The sequence below is a fragment of the Plecotus auritus genome (assembly GCF_963455305.1).
Source record: "Plecotus auritus genome assembly, chromosome: 5".
Taxonomy (NCBI): Eukaryota; Metazoa; Chordata; class Mammalia; order Chiroptera; family Vespertilionidae; genus Plecotus; species Plecotus auritus.
In genome coordinates, this window is record NC_137776.1 from 109,208,134 (window position 1) to 109,232,640 (window position 24,507).

Consider the following 24,507-nt stretch of genomic DNA (forward strand, 5'->3'; position numbering starts at 1 on the left):
ATTGAATTTAAAAAGCAATTTGATACCCAACATTTGTTTGATTTTCTTTATGAGCTTTTATTTTTATTTATTTATTTTTTTTTTAATATATTTTATTGATATTTTTACAGAGAGGAAGGGAGAGGGATAGAGAGTTAGAAACATCGATGAGAGAGAAACATCGATCAGCTGCCTCCTGCACACCCCCTACTGGGGATGTGCCCGCAACCCAGGTACATGCCCTTGACCGGAATCGAACCTGGGACCTTTCAGTCCGCAGGCTGACGCTCTATCCACTGAGCCAAACCGGTTTCGGCCTTTATGAGCTTTTAAAGTCCTATTTTTTTTTTATTTTTTTAATTTAATTTAATGTTATTGTTTAAGGTATTACAAATAGTACATATGTCTCCTTCCTTCCCCCCCACTTGCCTCCCCTACCCCCCAGCACTTGCCCTCATCCCCCCGCCCCCAGTGTCTTGCATCTGTTGGTTGTGCTTATATGCATGCATACAAGTCCTTTCGTTGATCTTTTACCGCCCCCCCCCCAACCCTCCCTTACCTTCCTGATGTAGTTTGACAGTCTGTTTGATGCTTCTTTGCCTCTGTCTATTTTTGTTCAACAGTTTGTATTGTTCTTTATTATCCATAAACTAGTGGCCTGGTGCACGAAATTCATGCACGGAGGGGGCAGTTCCCTCAGCCCAGCCTGCACCCTCTCCAATCGGGGACCCCTTGGGGGATGTCCAACTGCTGGTTTAGGCCCTATACCGGCAGTTGGACATCCCTCTCTCAATCTGGGACCACTGGCTCCTAACTGCTCACCTGCCTGCCTGCCTGATTGTCCCTAACTGCCTCTGCCTGCCTGATCACCCCTAATTGCCCTTCCTTGCCGACCTGATCTCGCCCCCAACTGCCCTCCCCTGCCAGCCTGGTTGCCTGCAACTGCCCTCCCCTGCCGGCCTGATCTCGCCCCCAAAGGCCCTCCCCTGCCGGCCTGATCTCGCCCCCATTGGCCCTCCTCCGCTAGCCAATTTGGTTCTAATTGGTCAGTTTCTATGCCAGTCAGTGTCAAAACCTCCTAGGCAGCTATTGGCTCCTCACAGTTGACCCAGATTTGATTCTTATTGGCCAGTTTCTATGCCAGTCAGCATCTCTGGGCCTATCAACAAGGCCTGATCAGAAAGGCAGGGCTGATCAGCAGCCCCGGTGGAGGCCTGAAGAGAAATGGACTGGAGCTGCTGACCAGGTTCGGAGGGAAAGAGAGAGGCAAGTGCTGGTCAAAAGCTGCCTCAGACACTACAGATCAGCCCCTGCTTCTCTCTTCAGGTCTCTTTCCCGGCCTGATTCAAAGCCCCCTCAGCAGTCACTGCTGGGTCACCAGTGCTGACTTCTGGATGGTCAGCCTTTGGTCATGATCGGTTGTTACGCCCTGGCTCTTTATTATAGAGATGAGTGAGATCATCTGGTATTTATCTTTCACTGACTGGCTTATTTCACTTAGCATAATGCTCTCCAGATCCATCCATGCTGTTGCATATGGTAAGAATTCCTTCTTTTTTACAGCAGCATAGTGTTTCATTGTGTAGATGTACCACAGTTTTCTAATCCACTCCTCTGCTGATGGGCATTTAGGTTGTTTCCAAATCTTAGCTATTGTAAATTGTGCTGCTATGAACATAGGGGTGCATATATCCTTTCTGATTGGTGTTTCTGTTTTCTTGGGATATATTCCTAGAAGTGATATTACTGGGTCAAATGGCAGTTCCATTTTTAATTTTTTTGAGGAAACACCATACTGTTTTCCACAGTGGCTGGACCAGTCTGCATTCCCACCAGCAGTGAAGAAGGGTTCCTTTTTCTCCACATCCTCTCCAGCATTTGTCATTTGTTGATTTGTTGATGATAGCCATTCTGAAAGGTGTAAGATGGTAACCCATTGTTGTTTTGATTTGCATCTCTTGAATGATCAGTGACGTTGAGCATGTTTTCATATGTCTCTTTGCTTTCTGGATGTCCTCTTTCAAAAAGTGTCTATTTATGTCCTTGCCCATTTTTTTTATTGGATTGTTTATCTTCCGTTTGTTAAGTTGTATGAGTTCCCTGTAAATGTTGGAGATTAAACCCTTATCAGAGATAACATTGGCAAATATGTTCTCCCATGCAGTGGGCTTCCTTGTTGTTTTGTTGATGGTTTCTTTTGCTGTGCAGAAGCTTTTTATTTTGATGTAGTCCCATTTGTTTATTTTCTCCTTAGTTTCCATTGTCCTAGGAGCTGTATCGGTAAAGATATTGCTACGACAAATGTCTGTTATTTTGTTGCCTATGGCTTCTTCTAATATTTTTATGGTTTCCCATCTTATGTTTAAGTCCTTTATTCATTTTGAGTTTATTTTTGTGTATGGTGTAAGTTGGTGATCTAGTTTCATTTTTTTGCAAGTATCTGTCCAGTTTTCCCAACACCATTTATTGAAGAGACTGTCTTCTCTCCATTGTATGCTCTTGCCTCCTTTGTCAAATATTAATTGAGCATAATGGCTTGTGTCGTTTTCTGGGTTCTCTGTTCTGTTCCACTGATCTATATGTCTGTTCTTGTGCCAGTACCAGGCAGGTTTGAGAACAGTGGCTTTGTAGTATAGCTTGATATCTGGTACTGTGATCCCTCCAACATTGTTCTTTCTCAAGATTGCTGCAGCTATTCGGGGTCTTTTTTTTATTCCAGATGAATTTTTGGAGGATTTGTTCTAGGTATTTGAAGTATGCCGTTGGTATTTTAATGGGGATTGCATTGAATTTATAGATCGCTTTGAGTAGTATGGACATTTTCATACACCATGACCAAGTGGGATTTATTCCGGGGATGCAAGGATGCTACAATATCTGCAAATCAATAAATGTGATACACCACATAAACAAAGTGAGAGATAAAAACCATATAATCATATCCATTGATACAGAAAAAGCATTTGACAAAATCCAACACCCTTTCTTGATAAAAACTCTCAGCAAGGTGGGAATAGAAGGATCATACCTCAACATAATAAAAGCCATATATGACAAACCCACAGCCAACATACTCAATGGGCAAAAACTAAAACTATTTCCCCTAAGAACAGGAACAAGACAGGGGTGCCCACTCTCACCACTCCTGTTCGACATAGTACTGGAAGTACTAGCCATTGCAGTCAGACAAGAAGAAGAAATAAAAGGCATTCAAATTGGAAAAGAAGAAGTAAAACTGTCCTTATTCTCAGATGACATGATATTGTACATATAAAACCCCAAAGACTCCATCAAAAAACTACTAGACTAAATAAATGAATTCGGCAATATAGCAGGATACAAAATTAACACCCAGAAGTCTATGGCTTTTCTATACACCAATAATGAACTCACAGAAAGAGAAATTTAAAAAGCAATCCCATTTACCATTGCAACAAAAAAAATTAAGATACCTAGGAATAAACTTAACCAAGGTGACAAAGGACCTATACTCAGAAAATTTCAGGACACTAAAAAAAGAGAGGAAGACATAAACAAATGGAAGATTATAACATGATTATACCATGGATTGGTAGAATCAACATCATTAAAATGTCCATACTAAAGTGCTATTTTTAAGACATAAAGACAGGAAGTTCTGTTCTCCATCCTCCATCCATAAAAGAACCTGGATCTGTAAAAGCTTGTGCAAGACTCAGAAATCTGTAAGTCCACAATTCTCTAGTGAATTATAAATTCAATCAGTGTATGCTCATGTCTCACATAAAAAACTGATTTTATGAAATCAGGTAGTAGAATGGCATCACGATAACGTTTGAAAGAGCTGTTAAACATACTGGAGCCGTTATAGTTGTTGCTATTATAGTTTTAACTAGAGGCCCGGTGCATGAAAATTCATGCACTGGAGGTGACCCGGCGATCAGGGGAAGGTGACGCCCCATCACACCTCTGCTGCTGCCACTGCCAGCAGTGCAAGCCTCGGCCGGCCCTGGTTACCTGAGCCTCGGGTGGCCCTGGGAGGCTGGGCAGCCGCCATCCAAGGCTTGCCTGTTCCTCGGGCCAGCCCTAGGCGGCTGGGCAGCCGACATCTGAGGCTTGCCTGCGCTTCGTGCATCAGCTGGGTAGTCACCATCCGAGGCTTGCCTGTGCCTTGGGCCGGCCCTGGGTGGCTCGGGGGGCTGAGGGGACTGGGCGACTCCAGAGGCAGGCACACGGCAAGACCCTGGTGGGGCTGAGGGGCCTGGATGCTGCCATCTTTGAGGGCGTGGCAGTAAATTAGCACATTTCTTCCTTATTGGCTGTGGGCGCCGCCATCTTTGAGGGTGGGGAAGTCAATTAGCATATTCCCTCCTTATTGGCTGTCGGCGCCACCATCTTTGAGGGCAGGGCAGTCAATTAGCATATTCCCTCTATTAGATAGGATAATAATTAAAATACATATCAATGATATATAAATCTATTCTACTATATACCTGAAGTTATCTGTACTTTTAAAAATATATATATCTTTATTGATTTCAGAGGGGAAGGGAGAGGGAGAGAGAAACATATGATGAGAGAGAATCATTGATTGGCTGCCTCCTGCAAGCCCCCTACTGGGGATCCAGCTGCAACCCAGGCATGTGACCTTGACCAGAATCGAACCCGGGACCCTTCAATCGGCAGGCCGACGCTCTATTCACTTAAGCAAAACCAACCAGGGCTTATCTGTACATTTTTAAGGTTTAAAAATAAAAAACGTTAAGTCAGAATATAGCATAGGTCAAACTACTTCTGGTACACTTTACTCTCCAGATATTTCCACTATTTATGACACTTGAATTTCATCATTACTTTCTTTCCACAAGTATGACCATAAATGTTCAAGCAGCCAAGAGGCCCCCAAACTTAAACCCCATATAAACAAGGCTACAGTATTTTTATTTTTATTTTTTAATAGAGGGCATTCATACATTTTTTTCACTTTTCGCCACTCAAATGTTTAAAGTTCATTTCAAAAGATTCAAAAGCCTGATAGAAAATGTAGAAATTAATCTTATAACTTTGATACATAAATTGTCAGAGGAACAGAAAAACAACAAACAAACAGGAAAATCTGTTTAGTTTCTTTTTGCATTTTTTTAAAGCCCTGATATATGGTCTTGTCATAGCATTTTAAATAGAATTTCACTTACCACCAAGTAAAATCAACAATTCAGTGACAGAATGTTTAAACTCTCTCTTGTTCTTTGCTACACACCGTCCAGAAGGAGCAGCATCCTGGCCTCTCTGAACATCATCAGTGTATCATGTGGTTCAATGTTTTGGCAGCTCCAGTGCAATCACGTGGGAAGGGTGTTTCCAGCTGTCTATGGTTGCCGTTGAGCCTTCTGTAGTCAAATTCTTGTGCAGATATCATTTGGCAGTGCTGCTCTGGCTGTCAATCAAGACCTAATGCTCAGTGTAATGCAGTCTAGAAAGCACCACGTGGCTCCTATGGAGCTGGATCTCTGTGCTGCAGACCAAAAGGAGCCATGAGGGCCATGAGCACGTGGGAGCCAATCAGATTACCAGTTGGCCTACCTGCATTTTGGTAGAACCAAGAATTACCTAAGTTTAGTACATAAGACTTTAGACTTTTTTCAGGAAAATTATCTTGGACCTGTTTCACCCCAATTGGGAGATACAATCAGCAGCCCATGAGCTTCAGTGCTTGATAAATGCCCTTGTTGCCAAGGTCATCTTTTCCACCCACCCAGTCACCAGTGATAGTTGCTGACGCTCCTCCTTTCTTTTAAGATAATGAGAGAGAAGTTGCACTTGTTAGTAGTCATTTAGAGAGGAGGACTGATAAATCAAGGCGGAGGGACAAGACCACTACACTCTCCCTGCTTCTTTATTTCAGAGTTCTGGATTTGTTATGAGCACACATAACTCTCAGGCATAGTTTTCAACTTCTCAAACACTCATCTCTCACACATATATACAACAACAATAACAACTTACCCCATCTCCTCGCCTACCCAGCAAACTCATATTCCAAAAATGTAAGGTATTTACAACTCAAGCTCAATATGTCTTTTTGTCACAATTTAGATGATGGACTCAAAAACATTCATTTAGGTCGAAAAACTACTTTGATAGTGAGTTAGAAAAAGATGTTAGAACACTGTGGAAGGTAAATGTTGAAGAGACTCAGTTATTTAGGTAAGTAGTAAAGAATAAGAAGTGGATTTTAGAGAAGGTGAATATTTGAGGAGAAAAGACAAACTGTTTACACATAAAAAATTATTGTGTAGTGTGAAAAAAAATTATGTGAGATTTTTACTGTTGATTATCAAGAAAATAATATAGCTAAACTAGCAATTTATAGGAATTCATTAATAAAATGTAATTCCATCATGTTTCCTTAAAATACAGGTTGTCCCCAAAAATGTATACTCACTTTAACAGCTGATAGCTCAATTTTGAAATGTATTATATACATTTATTCTAAAATGAAATGTATTTTAATAAACACTGCCTTTATAATTATTCAGTGTGTGTATACATTTTTGGGGACACCCTATATTCAGATGACTAGAGATTAAAATCTGGTTCTGGGATTGCTACTGAAGTAGTGTAGAGCAGCACTTTTCAAACTTGAGTGTGCATAGAAATACCCAGGGGAAATGGCCTCACCCCCAGGAATGCTGATGTGCTGATTCAAAGGAACATACTTTGAGACGTTGAGTAGTTCTGATAATAGAAAACTTGGACAGATCCTGAAGACTAAAATGCATGACCTATGAGGAATGGCAGCTCTCATAATCTAATCAGGAGAGAATAAGATGAAAATGTAAGAAACTAAGCCAAGTGATGAAGCACACACCTGAATGTCCTAGTATTCACTTTATACTCCTAACTCCTAGAAATGACAGGAAATTTTAACAAATATATTATACTGTAAAATGGGCTTGGAGTGTGGCTTTTGATGACCCACAGATTATGAGAAAGGTTTACAATAGATGATGGGATATATTTGAAGGAAAATATTACAACCCAAAAAGCTTGCAAGAGAGGACCTACTGCAAAAGGTAGAAATCACTTTGGGGGTGGACTCAAGGAGTAGGAGGATACCTGACAGCCCACAAGATAACCTGTGGAGCTACAGTAGTAGTGGCCAGCTGGCAAGGTCCTCATACACTCCTCCTTAGTCCCTGTCTCCAGAGAGAAACAATAGAGGTGTCCTGTTTCCAACAAAAAGAGGGAGGACACTTTAGTGGAGAAGCAGGCAACAAATGACTATTTCAGGAGTTGAAGCATGGAACAGACTGCTGAATCCCAGAGGGAAGTCTTGGATGGGGGACTGGATTAGGGAGAGATTAACCGGGGCATTTGGAATCTACCTCTTCACCTTGACAAAAATTTTACTGAATCTTTCTATATATATACAAGGCTAAGTATCTGTCCGACCGGTAGCTATGATGAGCACTGACCACCAGGGGGCAGGCACTCAACACAGGAACTGCCATGATGCGCACAGGCCATTTAAAAATAAATGGCACCACGGACCTGGTGCAAACAAACACACACTCGGCTTCCCCCAAGTGGGACACAGGCCCCGCCATTACCCCTGAGCGACACCCCACCAAATCGTAGCCGATGCTGCCAAGATCCCATGGTGCAAAATGCAGCCCACAGCCCTGCCCAGAAACAGTCACTGCAGGTGCCAGGTAATGATGTCACATAGCAACGCCCGGCTTCCTCTCCCTGGCAACTAGCCTCCTTGGAGTTTCTTCAGCCCAGGAACATGACTTGCTTTATAGCCAGGTGCAAACATTTTACACTTTAACCAAATGTTTGTGAAGTGTTTTCCCATGCCTCATCTCGTTTGATCCTCACAGAAGTCCTGGAGTAGGTAGATAGGAGACTTGGTAGAATTCTATTTTCTTTTCATTAGCTGGAAGGTGAAGATTTAGAAAGTTTAGAAACTTGACCCAACTAAAAAGAAGAAATGGTGGAACTTAAAATGACTTCAGGTTTTCTCACTGCTGCAGTTAAATATTTTACCTTTGTTCTCCCTGCATGATCTACAATAATAATCTGCTTTATGTTGATATTTACTGCTGTGTTGCTAACAATTACCTGAAAGAGAAGTTGGGGTGCTTCACTGGGCTGGAAAAAGTTTAGCTATATCAGAAAGTAGGTCTAATTAAGCAAGTTTATTCTATTTATACCAGAGGCCCGATGCACGAAATTCGTGCAAGGGCCTTGGCCCCGGCCCCTGCCGCCACGGCCGGGGGCCTCTGCCACGGGCCTCTGCCACCTCTGCCTCAGCCCCCACGCTCTGCAGCTTTGTCTGGAAGGAAGGGTGTACAGTCTAATTAGCATATTATGCTTTTATTATCTATATATATAAAAACCTAAATGACCATTATAGTGGAACGACCAGAACAACCGGAACAACCAGTCACTATGACGCGCACTGAGCAGGCAGGCAGGCAAGTGGTAAGGAGCAAGCAGGCAGGCAGGCAGGCAGGCGAGCAGTTAGGGGCGAGCATTTAGGGGTGAGCAGGCAGGCAGGCAGGTGAGCGGTTAGGGGTGAGCAGGCAGGCAGGCAGGCAGGCGAGTGGTTATGGGCGACTGGTTTGCGAGAGGGATGTCCAACTGCCAGTTTAGGCCCAAGGGGTCATGGATTGCAAGAGGGTGCAGGCCAGGCTGAGGGACCCTCCCCTGCACAAATTTCATGCACTGGGCCTCTAGTTATAGATAAAAGGCTAAGTTGACTTCTGCATGCATGACACATAAAGCTCTCACTGGTGCCAATCGTAGGCGTGTATTTCGATCTGTCATTGTCAATTGTGAATTTGGTTGACACTTCTATTATAGAGAAAGGGTGAATAGCGATATTAAGGTATTTCTTCTAATTAATTTCCTTTCAATGTGCACAAATCCATGCACCAGGCCACTAGTATAATATTTAAAAGTAGAAACCAATAAAAATAAAGAAAAAGATTATTTAAAGAAAAGAAACTCAAATAAATTAATATTGATGTCTCCATGAAAATAAAGGTAGTGTATTCATTAAACAAGAACAGGGTGCTATTTTTTAAAAAGAAGGAGCATCCATAGTATAAAAAAGGTTTTTGGAAATTAAGAGTGGTGATGAAAAACATAATAAAAGGACTGGAAAATAAAGTTGAACAATTCTTTCTAAATCTTGAGCAAAAAGACTAAGAGATGAAACATCAAACAGAAAAGATACTGCCCAGGAAGTTCAATATCTAAAAAATTAGAGTTCCCAGAAAGAGAGAACAGAGAAAAGAATGGGTAGAAATCATCAAAGAAATAATTCAAGAGAACTTTCCTGATTTAAAGTCCACTGAGTGCCCAGCACAGTGAATAAAAGTAAGTCCATACCAAGATACCTCATTGTGAAACTTCAAAGAGCATATCCAAAGCCTTGAAGGGGTAAAAACAGGACTTAGAAATACAAGGATTAGAATTCATAATAGCATGGGACAGTGGTTGGCAAACCCATTAGTCAACAGATCGGCAAACTGTGGCTCGCGAGCTGCATGTGGCTCGCAAGCCGCAGTTTGCTGACCACTGGCATGGAACTTCTAAAGAACAACACTGAAGCTAAAGGACAGTAGCACCACACTTTCACACTTCTGTAGAACAATTATCAGAATTCTATACTCAACTGAAGAATCAACCAAATGTGAGAGTAAAATAAAGGTATTTTCAGACACACAAGATCTCAAATACTTTACCTCTCCTATATCTTTGCCTACATAAGAAGAAAGAACCAAGAAAGAAGATAACGGATCCTGTAGCGACATGCAGGAAATTCGCAGGATAGAGATCCCAAGACAATAACTGCACTGTGGGAGTCAAAAACAACCTGTCCAGAATGGAACAGGTCAAAATGTTCTAAGAAAAGTTTATTTAAGAAGATGAAAATGGTAGAAACTCAGATATGTCTGAATATATTGCAAGGAGAGTATACACTTGGGTGGAAGTTTGGGGTTAAAATAATCATTGCAAGGAAAAATAAGCAAACAAGCCAAATAAGTCATTAAACCCAAGAGAAACAGCATTGATATTAAGGAATGAGTTGGGCCTCTAAGATCAGAAAACGGGGGTGGGAGTGCTCTGCAAAAGCTACTGTTTTTCATAAGCTTTGAAAACTGTTTGACTATTTAAAACAGTTGCATCTGTAAGTTTGATAAAAATAAAAAAAAATAAAACGAATATCCCAGGCTCTTCCAGTAGTCTAAAAAAGCTTGACTTCCTCAGGCCCTCCCACATGCACTGTGGTCTGACAACCTTGGCCTCCTTGCTATATTCATTGCCTTTACATTTGCTTTGTATCTGCCTGCAACGTTTTCCTCTCAGATATGTACATGATTTGTTCATACATTTCCTTCAGATTTCTGCTCAAATGTTCCCCTCAGTAAGTCCCTGCTCTCCTTGACCCCTCAGTGTGCTTTACTTTTCACCGTGGCACTTGATATCATTTGGCATTTTATTCTCTCCATTACTAGGCTTTGTCTTTGCTCTTGTGTCTCGAACACTTGCAAGCATCCTTGAATATAGTAAGTGTACAGCACTAAATACACTAATTTAAAAGCGAATTTACTGAAGAGAAACACAAGTGGGTAACAAACATTAATAATCTAGAAAGTTACCAGGAAAGTGCACATGAAAGCAATGGGATAATTTTGCCCAGATTAGCAAGAAATAAAAATACTGATAATAATATCACTGGCAAGAGTGGAAAAGTAAACTGGTAGTCTTCTGGGATGCAATCTACTACACAAATACTTACATGAGACACAGGTAGGCACAGCAAGGATGGGGACCCCTGAAGCAGTGTTTATAATAGTGAACAATTGGAAGCAAGCTCAGTGCCTATAAATAAGGACATTGTTAAATTATAGCACTCACACTTTTAATAATAGGCAGCAAGTAAAATGAAGGACAGCTGTGAGTTCTACTGTGATTCCATTTGTGTTTCACAAAACATAAGATTTGTGATTATATATTCCTAGAAAAACATCTAATTGCATACATTTCAAACTTTCATTCTATTGATCTCTAGTTCTTTTCTTATCTATTTCTTGAGCATGTAGTATGTATGCGGAGTTGTCCCTATATACTAGGAATAGAGCAGTGAGCAAAATAGAAAAAAATGTGCCTTTCCTTACACAGCTGATGTCCTACCTGGAACAAACAGACCATGAATACTAAACAATCAGATACATTTTAGTACTCTGAAGAATAGTAAAACAGGGTGAACAAGATAGGATGTACACAGTGGGCTAGGGGGGCTTTTGCTATGTTAAACTGCTGTCCGGTGGAGCTTTCTGCTCTAAATTTGCACTGTCCAATACTGTAAGCCATTAGCCTCATGTAATTGTTGAACAGAGAGGAATGGGATTTTAAATTTTGTTTCATTTAAATAAATTTAAATTGCCACATATCCTGATTGCTTCCATATTGGTCAGTGCATTTGTATGGAATGGTCAGGGAAACCCTCACATGAAGCAGCATTGGAGCTCAGACCTATATGACGTGAAGGGGCTAGCCATGTGTTCCCACAGGACCTTATCTGGTGTGGGTGGAGACCTGTACGGCTGGAGCAGAGCAGGCAGGGGTAAGAGTGGGAGGAAATGAAGCCAGAGAAACAGAAGGGGCCCACCATGGAGAGCTTTGGTGGCTAGAATGAAACTGCTTATTCTCTGTGTGAGTGGGGACGCCATTGCAAACCTTTGAGCAGACAAGGGAAGTGATCTGCATGTTTAAAGATTTGCTGGAACTGTTCTGATGATAAACAGTGGAGGATAAGGCAGAAGCAGGAGAAAGTTAGGAGGCTCCAACTGTAACACAGACTGGGAGTGATAGTGAATTAGGGGGTAGTAATGGAAGTGTTGAGAGGGAGTCAGATGAATAGACAGTATTAACTGCTGGATCAGATAAGGGGCATAAGAGAAAGGGAGCTATCAAGAATGGACTTCAAGGGTTTTGGCTTGAGCAAATGAGACAGGGAGCACAGGGTAAGAGAACATTTGGGGAAGGAATTCAAGAGTTCTGTTTTGGGCAGGGTAACTTGGAGATGAATATGTGGGTCCTAGAGCACATTGTCTGAAACATTGCTGAAGGTAGAAATGACAAAACTGAAGCTGTCCTACTTTGGGTACATCACAAAAAGGCAGGGTTCTTTGGAAAAGATGATAATGCTGGGGAAAATAGCAGGAAAAGCGGAAGGCCAAATATAAGATGGACTGATTCCATAAAAGAAGGTATGAGTCTACAGGAGCTGAGCAGGACTTTTGAGGACAGGGCATTGTGGATACTACTCATTCATAGGGTTGCCAGGAGTCAGAGCCAATTCAGTGGCATTAAAACGTAAGTTGGAGCCCGGCCAGTGTGACTCAGGGGTTGAGCATCGATCTATTTACCAGGAGGTCACGGTTTGGTTCGTTCCCAGTCAGGGCACATGCCCCGGTTGCAGGCTTGATCCCCAGTGGCAGGAGGCAGCCAACCAATGATTCTCACCATTGATGTTTCTCCCTCTCCCTCTCCCTTCCTCTCTGAAATCAATTTTTAAAAAAAGTATATATTTAAAAGATTAAAAAAAACACACACAAGTTAGAGGTGCCCATAGTGAGTTATGCCAAAGTCCTGAAAATAAGTGATGTTAAAATGAGAACTGCAGACGGGGTTTCATTCTAGAGAAGTGAGTACAAAAGAGCGTTCACAGATGGTATTAGGACAGTCCTCTTTATGGTGGGGCAGAGCAGTAACCTGTCATCAGTCTCTTCAGCAGGAAGATGTTACATGTCTTTAATTACATGTGGCTCTAAGATTGGCTAATTATTTCTTATTTTATTTACTTTGTAGAATGGCTCCTGAACGAGTAAGGTCCCTATCACGAGTTTGTATCCCACTTGTTACTCTGTCTGATTTTGAACCACTGGTGGAAGCTCTGCTCACCTACCATGGCCATGAACCTCAGGAAATACTCTGGCCTGAGTTCTTCGATGCTGTGAATGAGGCCTTTTTGCTGTAAGTTATGTCTGTTTATCCTCTCACCCAACCTTGTTTTTCCTTTTCTTAAATTCTGCAGTATGTTGGAAATGCAGTTTTCAGATGTTTAGGTCTCTTTATGTTCTTAAAATTATTAGGATCCCAGTGAGCTTTGTTAACATGTGGGTTATATCTATCAATATTTATATCATATTTGAAATTAAAAGAAAACTTAAAAATATTTTATTTCACTTAAAAATAACAAAAAATTGATTACATGTTAACACAAATAGCATATTTTTATTAAAAACAATGACCTTTTTGCTTAGCATAATACTCTCCAGGAGCAAACTAAACCAGCCAGAGAAAGACAAATATCACACGATCTCACTTATATGTGGAATCTAATGAAGAAAATAAACTGATAAACAAAACAGATCCAGAGACATTGAAACAGGCAACAGACTGACATATTTCAAAAGGGGGGTGGGATGGGAAGAGATTAAACAAAGAACTTTTATGCATATATGCAAAGCCCATGGACAAACAGTTCAGGGAAGGCCTGAGAGGGAGTGGCAGTGGGGTGGAGAAGGTCAAAGGGGGGAAAAAAGAGGACATTTGTAATACTTCTATTATAATAAAAGCATAATATGCAAATTGACCCAATGGCCTAACAGTGGAATGTCTGATCGGACGACCTTCCAGGTGAAGTTGGGGCTGTGAGGGCCGAGGCAGCCAGTGCTGCGAAGGCCTACTCTTGCACAAATTTTGTGCATCGGGCCTCTAGTTCAATAATAAAGTTAAAAAACAACAATGACCTTTCCCAAGCAAAATGTTGTTTAACAAGAGTGGCATTGTTTACATTTTTGTACATCTCTTTTATTGTCTAACTTAAAAGAAGATAGCTGGGTTCTCATGTATGTTTCTGTATTCTGTCTGGTGTGATATATTGTCTTGGTTGAAGTATATGAAGAAAATCTAGCCTCACACAGACATATAGTTGGAAAAGGCAGGAGTATTTAATAGGTATCTCAGAACACTGGATATTCTTGCAAACCTCACCAAAATTTGAAAATGGTGTTGTTGTTTTTAAGGTAGTTGTAATGTAGAATATAAAATTATATCCATGAGCTTTTTATACTGATACATTAAAAACCTACTGTGTCTTGCACTGTTAGTGGGTCTTTTGTCCAAGCAGGACATTGTAGCTCTGTTCATGGTTCATTGGGAAAATACTGGTTCATTGTTATGCAGATGTCCCAAACATTGACATGTTTTGATGTACAGTATCAAAACTTACATTAATTAATTTCTGTCACCACTAGTCTCATCAGGAATGTCTTTAAGTATTGGGAAGCTGACAAGCTCATGTTGACAAAAATAAATTTCCTAAGATTCTAATTTCTTTTTTATTGTTGACAGTATTCCCCCATGTACCCCTTCCTTTGTCCCCCTCCACTCAGCCCCTACATCACCCCAGGCCTTCACCACACTATTATCTATGTCCATGGGCAGTGCATATAAGTGCTTTGGTTAATTTCCTCAAATTTATCATTGGCTACAAATACTGAAGTTGTTTTACTTGAAGTACTTAGTGTTCATTAATTTTTGAGAAAGATATGCAAATACTCAAGTCTAAACAACCATTGTTTGTCTGCCAGCTATTCTTGGAAATTTCCATTTTAAAAAGGCTAGTCAATCTGGCAGCTCAAACACTTGTGCAAGTGCTTTTCCTTTAGACAACCACCATTTTTTGTTATGTAACAGAAGTGCTTTATGCATACATTTTCTTATTGCAAAAGGACCACCACCTTCATGTCACATAAGTACCATTTCTTCTTTGTGGTGAGAACATCTAAGTTCTACTCTCTAGTGACTTTCAAGTGTTAGTACAGTATCGTTACCTATAATCACCATGCTGTACTAGTACATTGGGTCCCCAGAACGTACTCATCTTATACATGGAAGTTTGTATACACTTTGGCCAACTCCTCTTCATTCTCCCAGCCCCCAGTCCCTGGTAATCATCATTCTAGTCTGTTTCTATGAGTTCAGATTTTTTAGATTCCACATAGTGATATCATATGGTATTTGTGTTTCTCTGTCTGCCTTAATGCCCTCGTAGGTCTATCCATGTTGCCACAAATGAGAGGATTTCCTTTCTTGAGGCTGAATAATATTTTATTGTGTATACATATACATGTATATAATATAGATATCACATCTTTTTTTATCCATTCATCCATTGATGGATACATAGGTTGTTGCCATATCTTGACTATTGTGAAAAATGCTGCAATAAACGTGGGAGTTTAGGTATCTTTTTAATATCCTGTTTTCATTTCCTTATTGTATATGTATACTATATGCCTGGAAGTGTGATTTTTGGTTCATATGGTAGTTCTATTAAATTTTTTTTATTTTTTTATTTATTTATTTTTAAAATATATATATTTCTTTATTGATTTCAGAGAGGAAGGGAGAAGGAGAGAGAGATAGAAACATCAATGATGAAAGAGAATCATTGATTGGCTGCCTCCTGCACGCCCCCCACTGGGGATCGAGCCCGCAACCCAGGCATGTGCCCTTGGCCGGAATCGAACCTGGGACCCTTCGGTCCGCAGACTGACGCACTATCCACTGAGCCAAGCCGGCTAGGGCTAAATTTTTTTTAATATTATTTTTATTGATTTCAGAGAGGAAGGGAGAGAGAGATAGAAACTTCAATGATAAGAGAGAATCATTGATTGGCTGCCTCCTGCACACCCCCACTGGGATTGAGCTCACAACCCAGGCATGTGCCCTGACTGGGAATTGAACTGTGACCTCCTCATTCATAGGTTGATGCCCAACCACTGAGCCATGCTGGCCAAGCTATTTTTAATTTTTGAGGAACCTCCATACTGTTTTCCATAGCAGCTGCACCAGTTTACATTCCCAGTAACTGTGCACAAGGATTTGCTTTTCTCCATATTCTCACCATTTGTTATTTCTTGTCTTTTTTTTATAATAGCCATCCAATAGTCATCAAATAGAAGTGAGATGATATCTCATTGTAGTTTGATTTGCATTTCCCAGATGATAAGTTATGTTTAGCACCTTTCATGTACCTGTTGGGCATTTATTTGCATGTCTTTTTATAGAAAGGTATATTCAGTTACTCTGCCCATTTTTAATCAGATTGTTTGTTTTCTGTTGAGTTATATGAGTTCTCTATATATTTTGGATATTAATTCGTTATCAGATATATGGTTTACAGATATTTTCTTTCATTCCTTAGGTTGCCTTTTATAGAAGCTTTTTGCTCTGCATACATTTTTTAGTTTGATGTAGTCCCACTTGTTTATTTTGGCTTTTGTTGCCTGTGTTTTTGGTGTCAAATCAAAAAAATCATTGCCAAGACCAATGTTAAGGAGCTTATCCTCTATATTTTCTTCTAGGAGTTTTATGGTTTCAGGTCTTATATTCTGTTCTTTAATCCATTTTGAGTTGATTTTGCATATGGTATAAGGTAGGGGGTCCAGTTTTATTCTTTTGCATGTGGCTATTCAGTTTTCCCAATACCATTTATTGAAGCAACTGTCTTTTTTTTTTTTCTTTTTTTTTTTCAGAGAGGAAGGGAGAGAGAGAGAGAGGAGAGATAGAAAAATCAATCAGCTGCCTCTGGCATGCTGCCTACCAGGGATCAAGCCTGCAACCCAGGCATGTGCCCTGACTGGATTGAACCAGTGATCTCTTGGTGCATGGGTCAACGCTCAACCACTGAAATACACCAGCCGGGCACAACTATCTTTTTCCTATTACATACTTTAGGCTCTCTCTCTCTTTTTTTTAAATTTAATTAAGCATTTACGTGTGGGTTTATTTCTGGGCTCTCTGTTCTGTTCTACTGATCTATGTATGTGTTGCAATGTCAATGCCATAAGGTTTGATTATTATAGCTTTTTTAGCACGCTTTTAAAAATATATATTTTTATTGACTTCAGAGAGGAAGGGAGAGAGAGGGAAAGATAGAAACATCAATGATGAGAAAGAATCATCAATTGGCTGCCTCCTGCATGCCCCCACACCAGTGATCAAGCCCGCAACCCAGGCATATGCCCTGACTGGGAATCAAACCATGACCTCCTGGTTCATAGATCAACACTCAACCACTGAGCCATGCCAGTTGGGCAGTATAGGTTTTTAATAGAGTTTGAAATCAGGAATTATCTGCCTCCAGCTTTGTTCTTCTTTCTCAAGATTGCTTTGGCTTTTAGGGCTCTTCTGTGGTTCCATACAAATTTTAGGATTTTTTTTTTCTGTTTTTGTGAAAAATTGAGTTAGAATTTTGATTGGGATTGCATTGAATCTGTAGATTGCTTTGAGGAGTATGGATATTTTAACAACATTAATTTTTTTTAAAAATATATTTTATTGATTTTCACAGAGAGGAAGGGAGAGGGATAGAGAGCCAGAAACATCGATGAGAGAGAAACATCGATCAGCTGCCTCCTGCACACCTCCTACTGGGGATGTGCCCGCAACCAAGGTACATGCCCTTGACCGGAATCGAACCTGGGACCTTTCAGTCCGCAGGCCGACGCTCTATCCACTGAGCCAAACCGGTTTCGGCTAACAACATTAATTTTTCCAATCCATGAGCATGGAATATCTTTCCATTTATTTGTGTCTTCATCAATTTCTTTCATCAGTGTCATAGTTTTCAGTGGGCAGATTGTTCACCTCCTAGATATTTTATTCTTTTTTATGAAATTACAAAGGGAAATTTTTTCTTTATTTTTTTCAGGTAGTTTATTGTTAATGTATAAGAAAAAAAATGTTTTTTTGTCTCTTGATTTTATATCCTACAACTTTAATGAACTTGTTTATTAGTTATAACAGTTTTTGGTGGATTCCTTAGGATTTTGTATATATAATATTCTGTCATCTAGAAATAGAGACAGTTTTACTTCTCCCTTTGAGAACTGAATGCCTTTTTTTTTCTCTTTCTAATAGCTCCAGCCAGGTCTTCCAGTACTGTGATGAATGAATGTAGTGAGAGTAAGCATCCGTCTTGTTCTTGATCTTTGAGGAAAAGCTTTCAGTTTTTCATCATTGAGTGTGATGTCAGCTGTCAGATATGGCCTTTATTATACTGAAGTACATTTCCTCTAGACCCACTTTGTTGAGAGTTTTTATCATGAATGGATGTTGAATTTTGTTCAGTGTTTTTTGCTGCATCTTTTGAAATGATATGACCTTTTTATTCTTAATTTTGTTAATGTGTATCACAGTGATTCATTTGCAGATGTTGAACCATCCTTGTATGCTAGGAATAAATCCTTCTTGGTCCTTAAATTAGGTTCCTGGACCCAGTGTGTGTGTGTGTAGGCTTCCTCACAACAACAAGCAATTTTCAGACACCAACAGGGTGTCCAATAATTCAGCTCAGTTTTGACACTATACACCTGGAGATTGCATCAAATTCCACAGGTAAATGGCTCAATCCTATAAGAGTGTCCTCCACTTCAGATGCTAATCACAAACCCAGTTTGTTATTTGTACTTCTGACCAACGAGCTATATATTGGGGGTTCCGCTGATGCCCTATAACTCAGGATACCAATCACAGGTCCAGGTTATAACTTATACTTCTGACTGACAGGCTATAAATCAGAGGTTCCCACGACCCCTCCTTGGGTTTGATTAATTTGCTACAATGGATCACAGTAAAATATTTTCTGCAGAGATTATCAATTTATTATAAAAGGATATGACTCAGGAATAGCCATGTGGAAGGGATTCATGGACAAAGGGTACAGAGCTTTCATGCACCTCTCCAGGTGCCATTCTCCCCAAATCTCCACATGTCCACCAACCTGGGAGCGATCCTTTTGGATTTTTATGGATGCTTCATTAATAGGTATAATTGATGAAATCCTTGGCCATTGGTGATTGATTCAACCTCTGGCCTCTCTTCCCTCCTGGAGGTCAGGGGGATGGGAATGAAAGTCAGACCCTCTAGTCAGATGGTTGGTTCTTCTGGCAACCAGCCCCCATCTGTAGGTGAAATCCAAAAGTCATCTCATTGACATAACAAGAGACACCTTGACAGCTCTCATCACTTGGAAAATTTCAAGGGTTTTAGAATCTCTGGTCAGGGCCCTCACAGGTTCTTTGTCTGATCTGTGTGTTACTTAGAAGTATATTATTGAATCTCCATGTCATTGGGATTTTCAAGTTTTCTTTCTGTTACTCATTTCTAGTTAATTCTGTTGTGGTGTGAGAGCAAACTTTGTTTGATTTCTTTTCTTTCAAATTGATTAAGGTATGTTGAGTAGCCCAGAATGTGGTCTATTTTTGGTGAATGTTCATGTGAAGCTTAAGGAGACTGTATATTCTGCTGTGGTTGGATGAAGCAATCTGTAGATGGCAGGTATATTCAGTTATATCTCAACTATGATAGTGGATTCATTTATTTGCCTTTGTGATTCTATTAGTTTTTTCCTCATATAATTTGACATTCTGTTGTTAAGCATGTACAAGTTAAGGATTTTCATACCTTCTTTGAAAATTGACCCCTTTATCATTATTTAATGAGCTTCTTTATTGCTGATAAGTTTTCTTGCTTTGTTTAAAATTAATATCTCTACTTTTGCTTTCTTTTGATTAGTGTTAGCATGGTAAATTTTTATCCATCCATTTATTTTAATCTGTGTGTGTCTTTATATTTAACATGGGTTTCTTGTAGACAAGGTATAGTTGAGTCTTGTTTTTTAATCTACTCTGTTAATCTCAGTCATTTAAAAAATATTTTATTGATTGATTTTAGAGAGGGAGGGGGAGAGAGAGAGAGAGACATCAATTTATTGTTCCACTTATTCATACATTTATTGGTTGATTCTAGTTTGTGCCCTGACCAGGGACTGAACCTACAACCTTGGTGTATGGGGACGACACTCTAACCAACTGAGCCATATGGCCTGGGCAAAATACAACTTTTTATTTTGTCTTCATGTAGTCCCTCTTTGATGTTCTTTATGTAGATCTGAGTTTCTGACCTATATTATTTTCCTTCTCTCTAAAGAACTTCTTTTGACATTTCTTGCAAGGCAGTTAGGTCTACTAGCAAAAAATACTCTCAATTTTGTTAGCCTCTGAAAAATCTTTATTTCTTCTTCACATTTGAAGAATAATTTTGCAGGGTACAGAATTCTACATGGTGCTTTTGCCCCCTTTCTTAGCATTTTAAATATTTCATTCTACTTTCTTCTTGCTTACATGGTCTCTGAGAAGTTGGAGGTAATTTATGTTTACCTCTGTATGTAAATATTTTTTCTTTTGGCTTCTTTCAGGATTTTTCTTTGTCTTTGATTTTTTTTTTTTTTTTTTTTTTTTTTTTGTAGTTTCAAAATGATATGCCTTGGTGTAGTGCTCTGGAATTATCCTGCTTGGTGTGCCATCAGCTTCCTGGAAGTGTGATTTGGTATTTGACGTTAATTTGGGAAAATTCTCAGTCATTATTGTTTCAAATATTTTTTATTCTTTTCTCTTTCTTCTTCTGTTACACCCATTCCATGTATGTTACAGCTTTTGTAATTGTCCGCATTCCTTGACTATTCTATTTTGGGGATTTTTTTTCAGTCTTTGTTCTCTTTGCTTTTTGGTTTTCAGGATTTCCATTGATAGGTCCTATAGTTCTGAGGTTCTTTCCTCAGTCAAGCTACTAGTAAGCCCATCAGAGGCGTTTTTCATTCCTATTACAGTGTTTTTTATCTGTAGTATATTTTGGGGGATGGATTTCCATCTTTCTGCTTACATTACCCATCTGTTCTTATATATTGCCTGTTCTATTTATTAGAGCCCTTTGCATATTAATTACAGAATTTTTTTTAAATAATCATGACTAACATTTATTGATTGCTTTATGTTTCAGGAGGTGTTCTAAGGGTTTTTCATGTAATATCCCATTATAGCTTCACAACAATTCTATGAAGGAGTTACTTTATTTTTTAAGATAAAATAGGTATCTAACATTATGTAAGTTTCATGTGTATAGCATTATGTTATAACTAGAGGGCCGATACTCAAAATTCATACAATGGGCTCGGCCCTTGCAGCGGCGGCAGCTTGCCTTGACCCTCGCAGTTGTGGCTTTGTCTGGAAGGTTGTTCGGCTGTCCAGTCTAATTAGCATGTTATGCTTTTATTATTATAGATGTGATATTCGTATACACTGCATAGTGATCACCACTATAAGTCTAGTTACTATCCATCACCAACATTTGATCATCTTTACCCATTTTACCTACCCCCAAACTCCTTCCCCTCTGGTAACCACCAATCTGTTCTATCTGTGAGTTGTTTTTAGTTTTTGTTTGTTCAGTTATTTTGTTTTTTAGATTCCACATATAAGTGAAGTCATGGTATTTGTCTTTCTCTGTCTAACTTATTTCACTTAGCATAAACCCTAAAAGTCCATCCATATTGTCGCAAATGGAAAGATTTTCTTCTTTTTTATGGATGAGTAGTATTCCATTGTGTGTGTGTGTGTGTGTGTGTGTGTGTGTGTGTGTGTGTATCACATCTTCTTTAACTATTCATCCATGGGTGGACACTTAGGTTGTTTTCATATCTTGGCTATGCTTCAGTGAACATAGTGGTGCATATATCTTTTCAAATTAGTTTATTCATATTTTTTAGATAATAATCCAGAAATAGAATAACTGGATCATATGGTAATTTTATTCTTAATTTTTTAGTACTCTCCATACTGTTTTCAACTCATAAAACTCAACAACAAAAAGACAAACAACCCAATTAAAAAATTGGTGCCCAGCCAGTGTGGCTCAGTGTTTGAGTGTTGACCCATGAACCAAGAGATCACTGGTTTGATTCCCAGTCAGGGCACCTGCCTGGGTTGCAGGCTTGATCCCCAGTAGGGGGCATGCAGGAGGCAGCCAATGGATGATGTTTCACTCTCATCGATGTTTCTATCTTTCTATTCCTCTCCCTTCCTCTCTCTCTAAAAATCAATAAAGGCAAAAAAAATTTTTTAATTGGCAGGGGATCTGAATAGACATTTTTCCAAAGAACGCATACAGATGGCCAATATGAAAAGCTGTTCAACACTACTAATTTTCAACAAAATGCCAAATTTCTGACCGAGTTATTAAATTCTTTGAAATACCTTGTCAGTTTTCAGGCATGGTAAACATCCTTAAAGAATGTGGAAAATATATAAAATACTCCAAGTCCACAAAAGTAAACCTAGACAAATAGGAAGATATAGTGTTCTTGGTCAGGTGCATATAAAGCCTAAACATTATAAAGATGCCAGTCCTCCCTCAGTTAATCTGCCATCTTGAGTGTGATAAAATGTGCAGCCATCGCCCTAAACCCTTGCCCCCTTAAAATGCTCCTTTCATCGAATATTCAATTTCTGTATGTAGTTGGGCTATTTTGTTATTGTCTCTTCTGATTCTTTGGCCTATTGTATATTCATGTACCAGTATGCTTTGTTTTAGGGCTTGTTCCCACTCATTCTTCTTCAGGGAATTCTTGTTTTATCTTTCAAATAAACATTGAAGCCATTTTATCTAGTTTTAGGAAAGACAGCTAATGCTCTTTCTGAGGAGGCTCACGTTAAATATATAGATTAACTAAATATGTAGAAGTCTAATATAATATTTAAAGTATCTCAGTAGACTTTAAAAAAATGTTTTGGGCACTTTTCATTCCTAAAGTTTTATTGTGTCTTTTGTTTTGTTTCTGGGCTGTCATAAGCAGCTTTTCTTCCTGTCTTCAGGTTGACTTTTATTATAGTATTACATTTGGAAAGTGCACAACCTCAGAACCACCATCGTCCTGTCAGTCAGAGGGGCACTTAGCACAGGGTATTTGTCGTTTTTCATATCACTCTCAAAAATTGGAATGTATATTTTAATTTTGTTTTTTATGAAGTGTTATAGTCCAGGAATTTGTTAAGGTGAGATTTAGAAATAGAAACAGAAAGTTAAATCATTTGATTTTTTAAAAATAATCAGAACATAATTTTCATGATTAAAATGTAAAGTCTTTTTTTCTAACTACTCTAAACCTCTGTTAGAATTTACCCAGCAAGTCTGAATTTCCTGAGGGGTCTGAGTAGTCATCTTTGCTGTTTATGTAAGACATTGAGTAAAAATTCATTTGAAAAACCTGCCTGATATGATAGGTGTGATTCCCCTGCTTGTGCCCTCAATCATTCACTTGAGTACACACTGCAGGTTACAATGGTCTACCATAGCTTACATTTTCCACACTCCAAACAGTTTTTCAAAGTATTTACTTTAAAGTAAAATGCTCTTTGCCTTTCACCTTTGCAGCTCTATTTCTGATTTATTTAGTAATGCATTTTATTGAAGAACTAGAGGCCCAATGCAAGAAATTCGTGCAAGGGGCTCAGCCCTTGCAGCCCCGGCTGCCTGAGCCCTCGCGGCCCCGGCTGGCTCGCCCACTGGTCATTCCGGAAGGTTGTTCCGCTGTTTGGTCTAATTAGCATATTAGCTGTTTATTACATAGGATATGATCTTAGCATCCAGTATTTCCAACCTTACTTTTTCATCAAGCATTGAATTAAAAGGAAGAGGGAGATTGGCCCTCCACTTCCTCTGTGAAAACCACAAAACTATTTTAGAAATTATTGGCGAGGAAGAGTGATGCTTAGAGAATAGCCACTCTTACTCTACCCACAATGCTCAGGTGGAAAGCAGAGGCAGAGGTTCCATGAGTAGGTCCAAACTCCTCGCTATTTATTTTACTTGTGATAACACATTTTCCCTCAGCAACTAATAAAAGTTATTCAGTTTGGAATTCCATACAGAACAGACTGTCCAGAAATGCTGGGTGGTCTTCAACTTGTCCAACTTCTATGGCTTCAGCTCAGCAAGTCCCCTAAGCAGTGGCGTAAGAGCTGGAGCCTCTCCATGGACACATGCCCATAGATGGAGCATCCTGGCCACATGTTGACACAGGATGGCTGATTCAGTCACTCAGAGTAAATACCACTCCCACCCCCAATGCCTGCCTTCCCCTAACCCCTTGAGCAGTTCCCCAAATGTGCTGCGTGGTCATTTAGAAACCACATACTTTTTTTGACTACTGTGCCTGCCCGGTATTTAACCTTCCAACTGTTTCCCACAATACACCAGTGGAATTACATCTGTTTTACAATTGGCTGAGTGTCTTTGGCCTTGGCTTCTAAACGTAGTCATGTCTTTTTGGAAACGGGCTGCCTGTATTCTTTTAAGCAATAGATGCTTGCCCCTCTGTGTAGTTTATATAACCTAGAGGAATTTTTTACTTCTTGGCCTAAATGTCAAACCTAATTTTAGAGTCTCTCCCTGGGATTGCCATCATACCATCTGCAGACAGCAGAGTGTGTAAAACCTTCCTGGGAGGGCTGCTGAGGTCCTTCCTCAAGTCTGTGGAGTACAAGTAATTCCACAAGATATGTCCTAAAGCAAATCGACATCCATTGCTTCAAAAATATTGAGAAGTTTGGACTGGAT

The 24,507-nt window shown here is 39.6% G+C and overlaps 1 protein-coding gene across 1 annotated transcript in view; it reads left to right on the forward strand.

The window, feature by feature from the left end:
- Positions 1–24,507, forward strand: part of FANCC (FA complementation group C) — a 320,900-nt gene that overhangs the window by 257,300 nt on the left and 39,093 nt on the right. The window contains exon 8 of the mRNA XM_080669394.1: positions 12,850–13,014. Within this exon, the coding sequence (XP_080525520.1) occupies positions 12,850–13,014 (165 nt within the window). The remainder of the gene's footprint in view (positions 1–12,849; positions 13,015–24,507) is intronic.